The following is a 19987-nucleotide window of genomic DNA, read 5'->3' on the forward strand; positions in this document are numbered from 1 at the left end:
GAGATAGTCAGCCCTAAAGGTATCAGAAAAGGATTTTTGGACTTCTACAGACAATTGTACAGGAGTAAAGAAAAGAATAATATGAGGAAAATAGAAAGATATTTAAAAGAAAAAGAGGTGCAAAAGATCCCGACAGATGCAACAGAAAGGCTGAATACTCCGATTAATATAGAGGAGATTAAGGAGGTAATAACAGAATTGAAAAACGGGAAATCCCCAGGACCAGACGGGTTTACAGCAAGGTATTATAAAGAGTTGAGAACAGCTTTAACAACACCATTAAAAGAAGTAATGAATAACATTTTAAAGGAGAGAGAAATTCCGGAGACATGGAAAGATGCATTTATAACCTTTATTCCAAAAGAAGATGCGGACAAAACACAAGTAAAGAATTATAGACCGATTTCCCTATTAAATACAGATTATAAAATCTTTGCAGGAATAATGGCGAAGAGATTAAAAAAGGTTTTACAAGAAATCATTCATGAGGATCAAGCGGGTTTCCTTCCTGGCAGACAGATGAGAGATAACGTGAGGAACATAATAAATACCTTGGAATATCTAACAGCTAGGAATGAGAGACGGGCAATGTTAATGTTTGTAGATGCCGAAAAGGCATTTGACAATGTCTCATGGGACTTTATGTTGAAAAATATGGAATATATGGAACTGGGGAATGATTTCTTTAATGGAATTAAGGCAATATATACTGAACAAAAGGCGAAATTGATAGTGAATAATGTGATAACAGAAGAAATCAAAATATCAAAAGGCACTAGACAGGGCTGTCCGCTCTCACCTTTGCTGTTCATAATGGTCTTGGAGGTTTTCCTGAGTTCAATTAGGAAAAATGAAAGAATAAAGGGGGTGACAGTAGGCCAAAATGAATATAAAGTTAAGGCCTTTGCCGACGATTTGGTAATAATGGTGGAAGACCCGATGAATAGTGCATTTGAAGTGCTAGAGGAGATCGAAAAGCTTGGTGACGTGGCAGGCTTTAGATTAAATAGGAAAAAAACTAAAATTATAATCAAGAATATGGATCAAATAATGATTGAAGTGCTGCAGCAACAAATGGGTATTGAAATCGTCAAAAAGGTCAAATATTTGGGAATATGGCTAACCCCAAAAAATATTGATTTGTTCCAAAATAATTATGTCCCGGTGTGGAATCAAATTAAGAAAGACCTGGAGGGATGGGGAAGGCTAAAATTATCCTTTTGGGGCAGGATATCAATGATCAAGATGAACGTGCTCCCAAAGATGCTATTCTTATTTCAAATGATCCCAATATTAAAAGGAGTAAGGATATTTGAGGAATGGCAAAGAATGATCTCAAGATATATCTGGCAGGGCAAAAAGCCGAGAATCAAATATAAATTACTAACAGATGCAAAAGAAAGAGGAGGCTTTGCCCTGCCAGATTTAAAACTGTACTATGAGGCATCATGTCTTTGCTGGATAAAAGAATGGATAAAACTAAAAAACACTAAACTATTGGATTTAGAGGGCTTTGATGTTAGATTTGGGTGGCATGCTCACTTATGGCAAGGGAAGAAAATGGGTTATAAATCGTTTGAAAATCACATCTTCAGGAAACCGCTAATGGAAGTGTGGGACAGATATAAGAATATATTAGAAATGGGGGTTCCACATTGGTTATCCCCATTAGAGGTTATGGGAGTCAAAAAAATCAACATGAGAAGTAATTGGATTACTTACGGAGACTTAGTGATAAAAGAAGATGGGAAATGGAGACTGAAACCATATGAGCAAGTAAAAGAACATGTATTTGATTGGTTACACTATTATCAGATAAGTGATATGTTTAAAAAGGAGGTGAAAGAAAGAGGGTATAAAGAAAAGGATTCGAAATTTCAAACAGAAATTATTAATAATGATCATAAGATAATCTCCAAAATGTATAAAATCTTACTGGAATGGCATACGTTGGACGAGGAAGTCAAAGCAGTAATGATTCACTGGGCCAGAGATTTAGGGTATAGTATAGATTTGGAAGATTGGCAAAAAATATGGAATGAAAACTTGAAGTTTACAGCATGTACTACGTTGAAAGAGAATACTATGAAGATGGTATATAGATGGCATATGACCCCAACTAAATTGGCAAAAATGTATAAAATCTGTAACAAATGCTGGAAATGTGGGGAAAAGGAAGGTACATTTATACATATGTGGCGGGAGTGCAAAAAAGTGAAGAGATTCTGGGAAATGATTTACAATGAGTTAAAGAAAATACTGAAATATAGCTTTGTAAAGAAACCAGAATCCTTCCTTTTGGGAATAACTAAAAATGACATAAATAAGAGGGACTGTAAACTCTTCCAATACGCAATAACAGCTGCGAGAACATTGATGGCCCAAAAGTGGAAGCAGGAAGAACTTCCAACCTTGGAAGAATGGAGAGTAAAACTAACAAATTTTGCAGAACTTGATAAACTAACTGGGAAAGTTAGATTTCAGAGAGATAATAAGTTCTTAGAGGACTGGGGAAAATTTAGAGAATATTTGAAAACTGTATGTGAAGAAAATATAACGCTAGTGTGTTTCAAAGAAGCTTTGTGAAAAAATAAGGAATATCGTAAAAATGTAAAAGAGGATGGAAAAATGTATTAAAAGGCGATACTATACTAAGGAATGTGTGGATAGGATGTAAGCATGAATGATTGTCAGAGGAGTCGAGGGAGGTCTACTAAGCTAAAATATGTGATGTTAAAAAATTGTATGATTGGAGATATTACGGAAAAACCTAATAAAATATCATTAAAAAAAAAAGAAAAAATAATGATTCAGGTTTAATTTCTTTCCCATTTTGCATCATTTCCCCCCTCAAACTAGAGACACCTTTCTTTCTTTCTTTCTTTCTTTCTTTCTTTCTTTCTTTCTTTCTTTTAAAAAGAGGAAGGGAAAATATGTGTGGAAGGGGGAAGAGAATATGTTTGCACTCCCGTTGCTGAAGGCAAAGATTAGTTGGCTGATGGAAAAGAAAAATTCCTTCATTTCCTTTAGCTCAAGACATTGTTGTGGCGAGATCTTCTGTAAAATATTTAACACTGCCAACACTTTGTTCTATAAAGAGTTGCTTCTGTAGCTGTAGAACAAAATGCCCAGAAGAGTTGTGGCTGTTTGCAAAGACCTGAGATAAATAAATATATAAATAAAGGGCTGTAGCCTGGCGATGAAAATGTTCCATAATTCATTGGTGATATTCAGCGTTAGCATTTCCACAGGAGGAGAATCTTTTCTCTTCCTAAATTCTGTCCATGAAATGGAGCAGAATGTATTCTAAAAGCAGGATTTGAAACAAGGACATCCCCACCAACCCCCGGCTCCATCTCCCACTGGTGACCCTGCTGAAAGAAGGCAGCTTGTTGGTCCACCACATATTTCTGTATAGCTAGAGTCAGCGGCAGTCGGGCTGTTCCTCCAAGCTGCTCTGCTGGCAAAGGCTGCAGCCCTAGTTATGCAAACAGAAGCCCCGCTGATACAAATTCAACTTAAGGACATGCAACATGGCACGCAACGGCAGCCTAGACTCCTGAATCAAGGCTCCAATTACCCCCTGATGTGCACCAGAGGCTCCCGATGATCACTGTTTTCTCCACCACTGCAATTTTTGGGGGGCAAGGGGGAGGGAGGGAGACTCTGCATGCTCAGGAAGAATGCCAAGGCATCACAGAACACCAAATGCTGACTCGCCTCTAATCTCTCATGCAGCTGCTCTCTCTCTCTCTCTTGCTCTTTCTGTGCTGTCACTAAAAATACTGTCTCTAGATGAACTGTCCACTATAGCTGCAAAAATTAATGCTGTGAGGGAGAGAAAAAGAGCATGTTTATATGAGCTCTTATTTGCTCTCACAGTTTTCCATATTCCATACTGTCGTTCTGATCATTTTGGTCCTCCTACCTCCCATCTTCCAACTAAGGATGTTGGACAATTCTGATGAAAATAGGAAAGGGAGCAGAAATTGCTGGTGTTCACTCACTCATTCCACATCCAGAAAAGAAATCAATCCAGATCGGTATTCGCTTTTGTGTTTGTTGTTGCTTTCAGTCCACAAACAATATGTTTACTTTCCTTCCATGTGCGTTGCGTTCCCTCCATTATGTCCCTGCCCCACATTTGAAGTGCATTTCCTTGGGATGAAACAATGTAATGACAATTTAACTTATGTAATATACATAATTAATTAAACAAGTCACCTAATTTTGCCACAATGGACAACAAGATGAATAATGCAGTTTTTGATGGAAGGTAAACTGCAGTGGAACAGAACCAGTGCTGCAGGCGACATATATAAGCTGTTATAGAAAAACAATGCTTTTATACCTCCATACTTCCTACAACCAGTTCTGCTCTCTGCCTCATCAGTTCCATGCACTGCTTCAACCACAACTAAAACCTCCCTTGTTCAGAACTTCATTTCCTTCCTTCCTTCCTTCCTTCCTTCCTTCCTTCCTTCCTTCCTTTCTTTCTTCCTTTCTTTTGTGTAGTCCAGGGAAAAAACAGATGAACAGGCAGCAAAGAGTGCTTGAAGAAGGGAAACTTCAGTGACATTCTGGCTCTCCATTGCTCACTTAGAATCACACAGTTATAGAGTTGAGACACCTAGTCTAACAAAATACAGCCTCCTTGGCAGATGGCTGGCTGTCCAGCTTCTCCTTAAATACCTCCAGTGAAAAGCAGCCCATCAACTCCTGAGGCATCCTCCTCCACTGTCAAACTACCTCTACAAACTTTCTCCTATTCTTTAGGGCTCCTCACAACAACTTGTTTATTCAGCATTCATCCTGATTTGCTTACACAAAGCTTATGTGGTGGTTAGACTATGGACACATCTGGAACATACACTTTAAGTATGTTAGAATAGCACTTTAAATGTACGGTCTGGATGTGACTATAGTCACATAAGTTTTGTGCAAACAAATTTAGTAGTATAGGGCTGTAGCATACTGCCCTATAGCTGCAGGTTTCAGGGCAGTTCACAACATAAAATCACAATATTATCAGTGCTGAAAGTAGGAGTTGTTTGACAGTAGAACAGGCTGTCTAGCATCTCTCTCTCTCTCTCTCTCTCTCTCTCTCTCTCTGTGTGTGTGTGTGTGTGTGTAAGACCCTATTCATAGACACTATTGCTAAAATGCAAGGGGCAAAGCACGGATGTGCCTACTGACACAGCCACATCCCTACATCTCCATTACTGTTCCTGTGGCCACCCACTGCTATGTTGGGGGCTGACGGTCATGCAAGAGAAACCCTGCTCTTTCTGAGCAAGCTAAAGATCCTAGAAGGTCAAAGTTTTGCTTTGTGTAGGGAGCATACTCAAATAGAGCAAGCATCCTGCTGCAGACATTCAGCCCCCAACATTGCAGGGGGTGCGGGAAACAGCAGTAACAGCGACAGAGATGTGTTGGGCACATCCCCACCCTCTCCTTCAAATGAAGGTAATCCCATCTGAGAGAGGGGAAGAGCAAACGAATAGGGCATGTGTGTGCTTCAAATGCATTTCTTTACACTGGAACATTTGCCAAATACACTTAGAAACTGTGTTATGCATAAGGGAAGAAATAGTTTAGGAATTAAAACCATGTAAGCATGTGTTGCAAAAACAGATATGCTTTCCTTCCTATTGTTGAGTGCTGGCACTAACTCAATCTTGCCTCCTTGCAACACTACTCTCTCTCACATCCCCACCCCCGATTTCTATAATTCAGCTAGCATTGGCATCCTGGAGCTTTACTGCTGAAGGGGTTTTTGCTCACACATTATATAGCAACTGTTTATGTCTCAGAACAGAGCTATTTATAGTAAAGCTGGATTGGGCAACTATTTCCAGAGAAACTGGTCATTATTAGCAGGGTGGGGGTTGTTTTGTTTTTTTAACCCACATACTTTGTTCTGCCTTGGGACCAACTGGAGGCAACTTGTGCACAAATATGACATGGTTCAGTTCACACACTGCTAAATCCTCCCCATGTACAGCAGTCCCCTGGCCACAACCATATGGAGGTAGTAGTGCATGAGCAAAGGGAGACCCACAACTTCCCAGAGGTGAATGTGCATGAGAACAGGACACAAAGAAGTACCAAACCAAGTTTGAGGTGCTTTTACTGATGTACAAAGCCCTGTTCAGCTTGGGACGAGGATACCTAAAAGATCCTCTCACCCCTTTGCATGCATAACTGATTACTCAGCTCTGCAGGAGAGGGCCTCCTGCAATCAGCATCTCATCAGGTGGTCTGTTTCATACACTGTAGATATTTGCCCTTTTGTGCAGTGGTACTTAACCTATGAAACTCTCTCCTGTTACTTATCAGACGGGTGCTGACTTTATTTGGGTTCTGCTGAATATTTCCCTTTATCAGAGAGCCTTTCATATGGGAACTTCAATTCAGTTTGCTTATGTTTACTTAACACACAATCTATTATGTTTACTTAATAGATTGTGTTTATTGTTTATGGTTGTTGCTTTCTAATTGTTACAGTTGTCATATGTTAAATTACATACCTGCTTTTATTGCTGATGGTTGGTTTTTTATTTTATTGTGAAACTGTTTTGAGTGGTTTTATAGGAGGTAACCCATACATTCTCGAAGCTACCAACATGAGTTTGACCAAACTGCGGGAGGCAGTGGAAGACAGAAGTGCCTGGCGTGCTCTGGTCCATGGGGTCACAAAGAGTCGGACACGACTAAATGACTAAACAACAACAACAACCCATACATGGGGAGAAATGGATTAATTTAAAAGTACACACCTCTCCACATTCCAGCAAATCACTGCCAGGAATCTGCTTGGTCATAGGAACATAGTTCCTTGGGCCATCTAGCTCAGCAATGCATACACTGACTGACAACAGCCTTCAGGGGCTTCAGGCAGGGGTCATTCCCAGACGTACCCGGAGACGCCAGAAATTGAATATTGCACCTTCTGCATACAAAGCAGATGCTCTTTTGCTGAGCTACTGACCTTCCCCTTGTTCATTCCTACTTGTCAGCTCATTCTTTTCTTCATTTTCTCCATGCAGCTCTAACCATGGAATTACTCCACGTGGAAGATTTTAGCTAGAACTGCAGGCACGTGACACCTAACAATGATCCACCCTATTTGTGGTTAGAGATGTTTGGAGGGACCATCTCATCAAATGATTCGAGGGGTAGGAGAAATTATCCCCAAGGGTTTGGAGGCTTGACACTATCAGTAGCACAGCTTCCATCTCTCTCTCCGCCCCTCCCATCCCTTCCCTGCCTTAGTTCCTGCTTTGCTGCAGGTGCTGCAAAGGTCAAGATTAGCATCTGTTTTGGCAGCTTGGCCACCATTCTGCATCTTCCACAATTCCCCAGACTCAGATTTGTTCCAGGGCATAATGGAGGGGAAATGGCAGCTACCATACACATGTATACGTATATACACAAACACAGGGGGGGGGGGGATCAGGATAGTGGACTTTTTTTTCTAGAGGGGCGGAGGAAAAGTATTACTTTCACCAGAAAAAAGTATCACCTGATAAATTTTTGCTCAGTTCTAATTCTAGAATGTACCATGAGTTGTCATTAATAATGAAAACAGGAATTTTAAACAGGTGTCTTGGACTATGTGACAATTGCCCTCAATCCAGACTACAGCCCTGAAACAAGGGAATATCTGCATCATGATGCACCTCCAGAAATGAGATGGAATAGGAACAAAGAAGAAAGCTGTCTTATTACAGGTTTGAGTGTTTCTCCATCTTGTGCAAACTCATGCAGTCGGTGTCCAAGGTCTTAAGCAGATATCAGCTGGTACCTGACCGTTCTCCACATTTCCGTATCAGCTTGAGATTTTTTTTTAAAAAAAGCATTCTCAAGAAAATTAGCAAGCATTTCTCCTAGTACACACATCTTTGTAAGAATTTTCCCCGATATAATGTATCTGTAGATGCTATATTAACCAATATATGTATTTTATGCATACTTTACCCTGTTATTTGCTTTTTTTTTGCACAGAAAACTGGGCTGAGTAAAATTCAGAGAAGTGTGACATTTCAAAGGATAGCTGAGTTTTGGTTTGCTTTTCAGGAAGTATGATTTAGCTTGATTTACCTATAAATGCAAACTGAACTGAATTTCTTCTCCATCTGTGACACCCTCCCAATCCATGGCAACAGCCTTAGACCTTGAACACAGACTTTGACAAATCAGCACCAGACGTCCCTTGACTGTCTTAGTAAGGAGCCATTGGGGAACCTTCTTCTGTACAGAACTGCAGGTATGACAAAAGGATGCAAACTGCACAAAGATGAGTTGGAATGTCATAGAATGTATAAACTGCCATCCAGGAGTTATTCTACAACCCTGCAATTATCTGGGATGTCTACATAAACTGTTCCTTGCATCCCCCAGTACCTGCATTTGAAGATCTGAGGTACATGCAACTCTTATGAGCTTCCATAGAAAGGGGTGGGTCATTCTTTTGTTGCTGTTGCTTATTAAATTTATATCCCACCCTTTTCCCCCAAAGGAGCCCAGGGCAGCAAACAACAAGCATAAATAAAATAAAAACAATTCCAGTATATATGCACACAGGGAAACATCTCAACGTGCCGAAAGAGGAAGATTTTCAGTAGGTGCTGAGACGATATAAGAGATGACACCTGTCTAATATTCAAGGGGAGGGAATTCCAAGGAGTAGGTGTTAGTTGCTAATAACGGACAAGACATCTTGTCTGAAGAATGTTGATGATGCAGGCACAAAAACATGGGATATCACTCAAAATGCCCTGTCATGAATTGTGAATATGATGTGAGCATTGAAGATGGGTTGGGTGCTTGCCCCATGATAAAAGGAGTACCAAGGGTGAGTGATTTGTGATTTTTCCAATCATATAGACTTCAAAATGCACTAGTGAGCTGGGGTGCCTGTGGGACATTGACACGAAAAACATACAAGGACAACTGTGGGACAGATTTAAAATTATGCTACTGACTTCACATCTGACCCGAGTTCTCCAACTGTCAAAATGTATAAGTAGAACTGTGGAAAGCAAAGACATCACAAGGGCTGATTACATTTAGCTGTACCATCTCCTGTGCTCAGATGTTATTTGTGTCAACACTCCAAAGTTAGTTAGTATGTTGAGTTTTCCCTTTAGATATTTTATTCATCAGTGTGTGAGTGTGCGATTTCTATCTATCCCTCTATCTTAATGGGTAAGCTGAACAGATGCAAATGATATTATGCCAATACAATCATATTAACTGACTACTTCAGAAATACGTTACAGTTATTTTCCCAAGCTTAGTTCAAAGAAAATAAAACAATTCAATAAAAGTGCTTGATATTACAATTAGAGCCCTGAATAACTTAGGCCCAGGATATTTAGAAGACCATCTGTTGGATATATTATCATTATTTTTCAGCTTCTACAGCATAGGTAGGCAAACTAAGGCCCGGGGGGTGGGGGCAAATCCAGCCCAATTGCCTTCTCAATCCGGCCCACAGACGGTCCGGGAATCAGCGTGTTTTTACATGAGTAGAACTTATCCTTTTATTTAAAATGCATCTCTGGGATATTTGTGGGGCCTGTCTGGTGTTTTTACATGAGTAGAATGCGTGCTTTTATTTAAGATGCATCTCTGGTTTATTTGTGGGGCATAGGAATTCGTTCATTATTATTTTTCAAAATATAGTCCGGCCCCCCACAAGGTCTGAGGAACAGTGGACCGGCCCCCTGCTGAAAAAGTTTGATGACCCCTGCTCTACAGCCACAGCAAGTGCTGCAACATTCCAACAGTTTTACTTTACCCCCAAAGGCACACTCCTCCATTGTTTCCGAGGATCACAGGGTGGTTAACAACATAAAACTACAAGATGAGAACACGAAATACAAAATAATCACAACAACAACAAACCAATAACCCCCTTCCCACAAAGACTCTTTTTAAAATTATTTTTCGTTTATTATTATGGAGGATGCTCATGTATAGCGAGTCAGATCATTGGTCTATTGAGCTCAGTATAGTCTACACCGACAGGCAGCAGCTCTCCAGGATTTCAGAAAGGAAATCTTTTCAAATCCCTCCTGGAGAGTCTGTGGATTGAATCTTGGACCTTCTGTGTGCAAGGCAGATGCTCTAGCTTTTAGGTACTGAGTGAGGCAAGTAAAAGTCTGTCCTGGAAAAAGACACCTTTCTCCAATGTCTTTGTTTGAATTTGTTGCTATTGTTTTATATTTAACGCTGCTTTTCCCCTTTCAGTCTTTTTAAAACAAACATTGTTGACGGCTCTTACTATGGTGTTCCTCAGCCTGCCCTTTGGATTTCTTTTTAATGAGAGTAGAAATTATCTGATAAATAATGAAGTAAATTTCCACAGTGTATGAAAATTTGATTATTATTATTTTACAAAACCACCATGGATGCTCACGAAAGCATACATACCCAAGTGTATACATTTTCTACATTTTGTTTACCCAACTGCTGTCTCATTGATAGTTCTGTTTAAGTACAAATTGGCATGGCTGAACCTCTTTCTCTCTCATACACGCACACCCACATTGAAATAAATCTATGCCTGTTTTTAATGGGTTGCTTCATTACCGTTCTCCCCATCAGACTTCCTTTCGTGGTCAGTATCGGTGAGGGATAGCGCTGAGTTTGCGCGGCTCGATAAACACGAACTGTGCTCCGATTTCATTCCGGACATCCACATCCTCAAGGCCTGATCTGGTGAGGCTCCTCCTTCTGTCTCGGTATCGACATCAGAACCCATCTCTATCGGATAGCCACACTGGGAGACAGCATGCATGTCTGGCTGGTAGCCAGTGCATAAGATATGTGGAGTATCATGAAATTCCATCTCTGCAAAAACAAACACACACCAAAGAAACAGATTTAATAATACATTTACAGACACACACACACAAAGAGAGAGAGGGATCATTCAGCCTTTGCCTATTTTCCAAAAGATTCACGCGTAGCATCTTCTATGGCTCCAGCTTTTTTTTCTTTTTTAAAGTGTTATGGCCTGCCATTCCCTTGTCCCTTCCATCTTCCAGCCTCAGAACTTCCTCCAGAGCTAATTGTGCATATTCTGCCAGCTGGGTCCAAGGAACAAGGGCTGCAGGCAGCTCACTCAAGCTCACCCACTTCCAGGCATGTTCCTGTTGACAGCAGCCTGCTGGCAGGATCAAATCTATTTGTTGTAGCAGGAGCTATAGGGTGACTTGAGCCCAGGAAGTCTGATGAATGCTAATTTGACGACACATTTCAAAAATAGGCAGAATGTGGCCATCTATTGATATTTTAATTTTGCAGGTGGCATATGTGACACTGTAAATATATTTGGAGACAAGGCTTTTGCTGGTACAGAGCAAAACTGTTGTGGGAGAGCTGAAAAAAAGGATACTTCCTTTCCCTTCAAACACTTTGCATTGCCTTCACAGAGTATTTCCTTAAATATGCATGCTTTTGTAGTGCTCCAATTCCCACAGGATGTATTTTCTTTGAAGCTCTTATAGTGCCATAAATGGTGGTTTTTAGCTTTGCACATCTAACCTTGTTACCTACAATACTGCATATTCCCTGGAGGAGATAAAACTCAAAGTGGATTTATGATATTCTTAGGCTCTCTTCAAAACACACATAAAGCCAGCAGGTTGGGAACCATTTTCATGTGATGGAAAGCCACAGTGCAGATGCGTGCAGATGAACAGCATGGCTACATAAGCTGGGACATCTGAACATGCATTGCAAGGATAGGGAACCTTAGGCTCCAGGGATGAATGCAGCCTTACAGGCCTCTAGATCTTTCTCCAGGCTCTCCCAAGTCTTTTGCCAGCCACACACCTCACCAGCTCTGCTCCACAATGTCTATGTCTAGCTGGAAAGAGTCTTTAAACTGTGACAATGCTCCTTTGTGGTCTGGGTGAAGGGGTATGTGCGTGCCTAAATATGCATGTGAGTACCCTCCAACATTCCTCAGATGAAAATAGGGACGTTCTATTCTACATCAGTGTGCCCTCTGTGCCCCTTATATACGCACACTGCCAATGGAATACCAGGCCGAGCAGCCCCGATGGCTGTTACTAAGAGGAGTATGTAACAATACCATACCAGCAAACATCTTGGTTATACGTGGGAGCCTTATCTGGTTAAAAATCCATCAGACCGCCTCGGGCATCAGAGGAGGCACACGTGCTGAATGTTTACGGGGAACACTTCCATGCCAACAATGTAGTCTCTATGGTCGGCAGTTGTGACCACATAAGCGGGGGGCCCTTAGGCCATTCCTGCCACCACCAGTACCGTAGTTGGATGCATTAAAAGGTACTGTCTGGCAGAGCCGAGGAGTGCAGCAGCAACAGATGGTGCACAACCTCTTCCCATGAGTCCTGCTATGCCACCATGAGAGGTGGAGCCTCCTCCTCCTCCTTCCTTGTCTCCGCTCTCTATGCTCCCTTTCCCCGCTCACAGAATTTGGAACTCTGCATGACACAATGAAAAGCCATGGCAGCTTAAAGGTTTTCATGATGCTCATAGCATTTTGGGGGCAGTTGGAGACCATGCAAGTGTGTAGAAACATCTGCATTTTCAGTGGCTGTAATGTCTACTATACAATGGTAAGAGTTGCATCTATTGTGCCACCTATTTTTTTTTTTAATCTGGCCCTACCTACAATTTAGGGTTGGTAAAGGTAAAGGTACCCCCTGACCATTAGGTCCAGTTGCGGACAACTCTGGGGTTGCAGCGCTCATCTCGTTTTACTGGCTGAGGGAGTCGGCGTTTGTCCGCAAACAGCTTCCGGGTCATGTGGCCAGCATGACTAAGCCACTTCTGGCGAACCAGAGCAGCGCATGGAAACGCTGTTTACTTTCCTGCCGGAGTGATACCTATTTATCTACTTGCACTTGACGTGCTTTCGAACTGCTAGGTGGGCAGGAGCAGGGACCGAACAACAGTTGGTAGCATGTCTCAGTTCCAGTCTTCTCAATTTCTCATTTTTCCTATTTTAAATTCAGTTCTCAATGTTTCCACATCAACTTGTGAATTTATTATTATTATTAATTATTATTATTATTACAGTCGTAACTTGGTTCTCAAATCTAAACCGTTCCGGGAGTTGGACTCCCGAAACAGTTCGAAAACCAAGGCATGGCTTCCGATTGGCTGCAAGAGCTTCCTGCAAGCCAATTGGAAGTCACAGAAGCCACGTCGGACGTTCAGCTTCCAAAAAACGTTTGCAAACCAGAACACTCACTTCTGGGTTTGCAATGTTCAGGAGCCGATTTGTTTGACAACTAAGGCATTCAACTACCAAGGTTCGACCGTACTATTATTATTATTATTATTATATCATTCATCATCATAAAAACTCATTAGCATTTTAATGCGAATTGCAATTTTGTTTCTTTCAGCTTTGGTTACTATGAACATTATTGTAAATGTATGCCCCTGTATGAGCACCTTCCCCTAACATATGCATTTTTATTGATGATGATGATACCCCACCCATCTGACTCAGCTGCCCCAGCCACTATAGGCAATTTCCAACAAAATATAAAAACACAATGAAATGTCAGACATTAAAAGCTGCCTTCAGATTTCTTTGGAAACTCATATACCGTATTTTTTGCTCTATAAGTCTCACTTTTTCCCTCCTAAAAAGTAAGGGGAAATGTGTGTGTTTCTTATGGAGTGAATGCAGGCTGCGCAGCTATCCCAGAAGCCAGAACAGCAAAAGGGATTGCTGCTTTCACTGCGCAGCGATCCCTCTTGCTGTTCTGGCTTCTGAGATTCAGAATATTTTTTTCTTGTTTTCCTCCTCCAAAAATTAGGTGTGTCTTGTGGTCTGGTGCATCTTATAGAGCAAAAAATACGGTAGTTGTTTATCTCTTTGTTTACCTTCGTAAACATTCTTTTAATAGAGAACTGCATCACAAAATCTGGAGATGTGTGAATTTTGAAGGGTGACTATGTATCGGTTCTCAAACTGTTTCAGAAAGTGCAAGTTTCACAGATTCAGCTTTAAATGCTAACTGAATTGAATCTTTCCCTCATCCCTATCTACCACTCACAGGTGGCCCCTGGAAGACTGCCCACAAGGGAATGTGGAGTTTAGATGGAAGGAGGTTCCCTACCCCCAGGGGAATGTAGTAACTAATTAAGTGTGTGTGTGTGATTCTGAGAGAGAGAGAGAGAGAGAGAGAGAGAGAGAGAGAGAGAGAGAGAGAGAGACTTCCCTTGACAACAAAATGGTGCAATGACTACCCACTTCTAGCAATGGAGGCTGGTCCACCAGGGTGAAGCTCCCACCTGTCCACCTGCCTTACCAACCAACCCAGCAGGCCGAACTGCCTGTTATCTTCCTTGTCCTTCACCTTGGTGTTGCCTTAGCAGGTAGGAGGATGGGGACAAAGCTGGAATTATTTGGCTCTGCTTGCCATTGGTTCCGGCTCCACCTATGGCTGACCTCTCTGCCTCAGCCCTACTAGTCTCAGTGAGCACCAGCTGCCACTGCTTCCTCATAGTAGTGCTCCTCTCCAAAGGTCCGGGTGCCCATCCTCGCCCTCTTCTAACAAACCATTCCACTCCCTCTCCCCAAGTTCTCAATCTTTTTTCTTTTCTTTTCCAACAGATGCTCAGCATTTCATATCCACTGAGCATGCCAACACCTCCTTTCTGATTTCTCAGTGGCCCTCATGGGTTTTATTGCTATTTTTGTAGGGATTGGAACCCTGGTCTCCCAGTTCCTAACCCAAGGCTCTAACCACTACACCAGAGTGGCTCCCAATCCCTGGCCCTGAAGGGAGAGAAAAGCAGTAGTGCTCCTAGATTGTAGTAACTAGAGTGGTAGGATTTAAAAGCTCCCCCTTAATCAACAACTTTCCTGATTACTAAATGAATAAATTTGGGGCTGAGTGGGATGAAATCCTCTAATATGAAGCAAAACTAACCAATGAAGACACACACACACACACCGAGCCCCACAAAAAAGCGCCACCGCAGAGCAACAAGAAGGTCTCCTTTAATCCCAGCAATTGGCTGATGGCAGCTAGAAATGTTTGCACTCAAATTCCACAGCTGCATCCCTGGAGATGAGCGCAGGGCTTCCAGCCATGTGGCCCCACCTTTAGAATTCATGCCTTGGGGCAACACATCGAAGTCAAGCTCAAGCAACCTCAAAGACAGGGAAGGGAAACCACATTTATTTTGTTTAGTATTTTGCTTCCTTTGCGTCTTCCACCCACCCACCCGTATTAATCTTAAGGCCCTAGGGGAGAACTTGTCTATGGAGTGGCAGATCTAATTTGTGTTTTAGTCTATGTAATTGCTGCTTCAAGCTGCTTCTGCAATAGCTGCCACAGGACGAATGGAGCAGACGCAAGGGAGACATTTCCCCCGCCTCTTTTTGACACTTCAAATGGAAGTGGGGAATGGGCCTGATTTAGAGTACAGGGAAGCAAGTACAGAGCGGAATCCTGTGGCAAAACTTATCGCTACCATGGCTACTTCTATTGGACGTTTGCTTGGCGTCAGAGCGAAATATTGCATGTGGCAGTTGAGACCAGGAAAGGGGCTTGTTTTAACTTTTGAGACTTCGGAACACACACACACACCATCCATTGCAGACAGTTCCAAGCAGACAGTCTAATACTGTGATTAAAATCAAGAGAGTCTGTAGGGAAGGAGCCAGTCTTTGAGGCTTATGCCATTTAGGGCTCTAAACACTGGTGTGTTTACAAACCAACCCAGATGCTTGGGAAGTTGATGTGAATCTTAATCTGCTTTAGTTTTTTTAACATTTAACATTTTGACATTTATTTTGTATTGAATTTTTCTTGGTGTTATTGTTTTGTAAACTGCTTTGGGGTTTTCTTTTTTTTACATTCTAGTGGCAAATAAATTTTATGAAATGAAATAAATGAATCGGTCACTAATGCAGCTGTTCTAAAACAGGGGTTATATGTGGTGTAAAGGGAGCCCAAGGCAGTAATCTGGGGTCCACTGCATTTTGGACCAACTGAAGTTTCGGAGTCGTCTTCAAAGGCATCCCCAGGCAGAGTGCATTGCAATAATCACATCTGGAAGTAGGAGTGGCCAAGTAATTTCTGTCCGAAAGTGGCCATAGCTGGCAAACCAACTGCAACTAGAAAAGGGCACTCCTAGTCACCAAGGCCACCAGAGCCTCGAGAGATAGTGCTGAATCTGGGACCACCACCCCAAGCTATGGACCTGCTAGAAGTACAACCTCATCCAGGACTTTAAAATTTCAAAATCAGCACAGCAGTTAAAAACAATACAGAGCTCAGACAAAGACAGAAAACACTGAACTGAGTCTGCTCCAGTGTGGAGAAAATATATATAACCACACTGAGATAAAAGTTTGTGTGTGTGTGTGTGTGTGTGTGTGTGTGTGTGTGTTGTAGGAAAGCAAATTGCAAAATATTGTATTCAATCTTGCATCTGTCCAGTTGGGACAGAAGAGCATTACATGTTCCATAGTCTCCAGGGCCGAGTCATTACAGTTGCATGTTCTGTTTGCGATGGGGACTCTGGAATAACGACCCGACAGAACTGCTGTAGGAAAACAGTTGAGACGGGCACAGGTAAAGGCCCTTCGCTTAGCCTCCGAAGAAATTGTGAAGCAGTATAGAGGGATTCCTTCAGGGGGAGGAATAGCTAGGGCTAGGCCTGAACACGGCCCTCTTGCATCGGCAGCTGTGTTAGAGAAGTCAAGTAGCTGTAACTTCTTTTTAATTGAAGGTAGGGCCGCCGGACTGATACACTCTAATTTAAGAACAGTTTTGCAATTCAGATTAGAAAGAGAGCAGAGTTTGAGGTTGATTGTAGTTTTCCAAGGGGAATTATGAATATCTCTTAGGATCAGGTTGGAAAAACCACCTCTAATTCGAGCATCCGATGCTAGTAGGTGGGAGCTATAGGAAATGGCTCGACACCATGCTCGTTTTACAATTGAGGGCTGGGCGAACTCAAGTCGTAGGGCTGCACCTGAGACGCATCTCGGGACACCGGAAAGAGATCTCAGAAACATATGAAGTGGGCGATCCAAATTACCTGATATTGCTGTAGTCCATACTTCACAGCCATATAATAGTTTAGGAACAACTTTGGCATTAAATATTTGAATTGCTGCTGGAAGGTGTTTGCCGCCCTTCTGGTGGTAAAATCGGACAATGGCATTGGAGGTCGTGGTTGCGGCGAAAAAGGCAGATTGTAGATGGGTAGTCCAGGAGAGATTATAAGTGAATATTAAGCCTAGATATTTAAAGGCTTTTACCTTTTCTAAGTAGCCACCTGTGATCTTAAGCGGCTCCAGCTTGAGTTTGCGAGAACGAGTGAAGTGAAGGACTTTTGATTTTTTATAATTAATATTAAGAGCTTCCGCCTTACAATAGGCGATAAATGCATTAACTGCATTTGCTAGGTCCGCAGCTGTTCTGGATAAGATGACAGCATCATCTGCATAGAAAAGGGAAGCAACGGGGTGACCTGCTAAGTGAGGTGGATACTTAGTTGCTAGCTTCAAAGGGGAAATTGCATCATGAAGATAGAGATTAAACAGTAAAGGGGCCAAGAGACAACCTTGTCGGACGCCCTTGGCCGTTGGGAATGGGGTGGTAAGGGAGCCGTTGGGACCACTTCGGACACAAGCTGTGGTGTTTGAATAAAGGGAAATAATTAGGGAGAGGAGGTGTGGATCAATTCCCAGACGGGCAAGTTTGGACCATAATCTCTGCCTAGGACTGGAATCAAAGGTGGCCTCCAGGTCCATGAAAGCGGCAAATAAGTGGCCTTGCCTTGGTGCAGTGTATTTACTGGCAAGGTGATAAAGAGTTAGACAGTGGTCCATGGTTGATGCTGACTTTCGGAAGCCAATCTGTTCTAGCGGTAGAATATTCCTCTCCTGGACCCATGAAAGAAGTTCTTCCAGTAAAACAGCGGCAAATATTTTTCCCGGAATAGATAATAAACTAATGGGGCGATAGTTCCTAGGGATGTTTGGCTGGCCGCCTTTGAAGATCTCGGTTTTTAACTCCTCTCATGAACAAGCTTCATCTCCCAATCCAGCCCTGGATAGTGTCCCTCTTTTTGCAAGATTCTGATTGTTGGATCACCGAGATGACAGCTAACTTCCTGCTCAGTGTGATGAGGAGGAAGGCTGCACTGGCTTCTTTTTCGGCACCACAGCTGTAGTCGATACTCTGCACAGTCGGATGAGGTTCCAGGTAGCTTTGTAGTGCAAGGACGGTGGAGCTGGGACGGATCCGGGGAGCTGAAGGACCCCTTTGATGATCCTCCTCCAGCCTCGGCAGTTTTTTGTCTTTTTGTTCTTGAACTATCGGTCATTCGGTGTTTTGGATCCCCTGTTGTTTCTGTTATCTCCTTTCCCCCCCCTTTGGGTATTTGCCCAGGACGATGTCTGCCTTTGCCTCCCCACCCCCATTTTATGTTATGCTGTTATTTCTATGTATGTTGTGCTATGGCCACACGGCTAATGCAATAAAATCTATATATATATATATATTGTATTCAATCCTTTCTGAATCTAAAATGTGGTGCCCAATTAATGAATGGTGAAATGAGTTGCCTACAGAAACGATACTTCTTTTTCCCCCTTTTACTATCCGATTTTGCAGCAGCAAACCCTCTGTTTTGCATTTCTATACTCCTGGGCATTTAATTTATTCTAACATTTAACTCCGCACATAATGGAGTTTTTGCCATTTAAAAGAAGAAAAGGTAGCATGTTTAACAAAGGAAGGGGGTGAGAGTAGAGTGTTGAAGAGTGTTGGAGGAAACTTTGCAAAAGAAACATCCACAACTAGTGATGAAGAAATGCAGTCTGCTGATCTGAGCAACAAAATCATAGGGTCTGATTTCTGATATTGGGTGGGTGGGATTTTTCTGGGTGGTGTTTGTATGTATTGTTCTTCAGAATTTGCTACATACCAGGGATGATGGAGTCTCAGAAGTCCCTTACACAGAACTTCCAAAGTACTTGGCAGCCAGTTGGTTGTTGGGTGCTGCTTGGATATCACAGTAGAAGGAGCTTCGCCACAGACCTATCCTCAATTAGGGTCGCCATATGTCCGGATTTTCATGGATATGTCCTCTTTTTCAGGGGTAAAATTTCTGTCCAGGGGGATTTTTAGAATCTGCAAAAATGTCTGGGTTTTCCCCCTTTGGTTCCAAGGGAGAAAATGAGTGCAGTAACATCCCTCCCCAGTGCCTTCAAACTGGCTGCAAAGCTGCCCACATCGTGAGGAAAGTGCAGGCTGAATTTCTCCGGAGGAGGAGGCACTGGCAAAAGCAGCATCAGCGGTGGCTCTGCTATGCCCCAATGCTGCTGCCCACTGGCGGAGGAAGAGGAGTGGGGAGGAAGTGCGACCCCCAGGGTGCCATCACAGCTGCCCCGCCCACACTGGGCGCCACGCCCCTGCAGGCAGCGCACCACGCCCCCGGGATGCACGCCAGCCCCGCTCCCGCCTGCTCTCTGCCCCTGGTGCCAGAGCAGGAAGCTCTGCCACTGCCACTGCTGTGAGGGCTGCAGCAGTGGTGGGGACTTCCCAAGTGGGGAAGGCAGAGGGCAGCCCCACCTCCAAGTTGATGTTCCTGAGTGCTGCTACCTTGGATGCTGCTGGCGATCTTCATGTTGGGCATGGCCTCCTCGCAGCAGCCCCTGTCCTAGCAGCAGCCTCCAGGGTTGCAGTGCTGCCACGAGGCCAAGCTCCCCATCATCTGCACTATCATCACACCGACCTACAGGCTCCTCTAACTCCCCATTCCTCCCGTATGTTCTCCCTTCAAGTTTCCACACCTGACAGCCTTGCCTAAGAAAAGGAGTGCAGCCCAGAGAGCCTCCTTGCAGCTCCCCAACTCCTGCTGCCCTTTCACGTAACTTGGTTCGAGGGCTTTCTTCACCGTTGACGCTTTTCTAAGTTTGCCAGCCAGCCAGCCACCTCTC

The 19987-nt window shown here is 42.9% G+C and overlaps 1 protein-coding gene across 11 annotated transcripts in view; it reads right to left on the minus strand.

The window, feature by feature from the left end:
- The window catches only part of TENM1 (teneurin transmembrane protein 1), a 393076-nt gene that overhangs the window by 246637 nt on the left and 126452 nt on the right, over positions 1-19987 (minus strand). For all 11 annotated transcript variants that reach the window (XM_083595775.1, XM_083595774.1, XM_083595782.1 and 8 more), the window contains exon 3: positions 10600-10860. In XM_083595775.1, coding sequence (XP_083451901.1) covers positions 10600-10860 — 261 coding nt within the window. The remainder of the gene's footprint in view (positions 1-10599; positions 10861-19987) is intronic.

Source organism: Podarcis filfolensis, assembly GCF_964270895.1.
Source record: "Podarcis filfolensis genome assembly, chromosome: Z".
In the NCBI taxonomy this organism is placed as follows: domain Eukaryota; kingdom Metazoa; phylum Chordata; class Lepidosauria; order Squamata; family Lacertidae; genus Podarcis; species Podarcis filfolensis.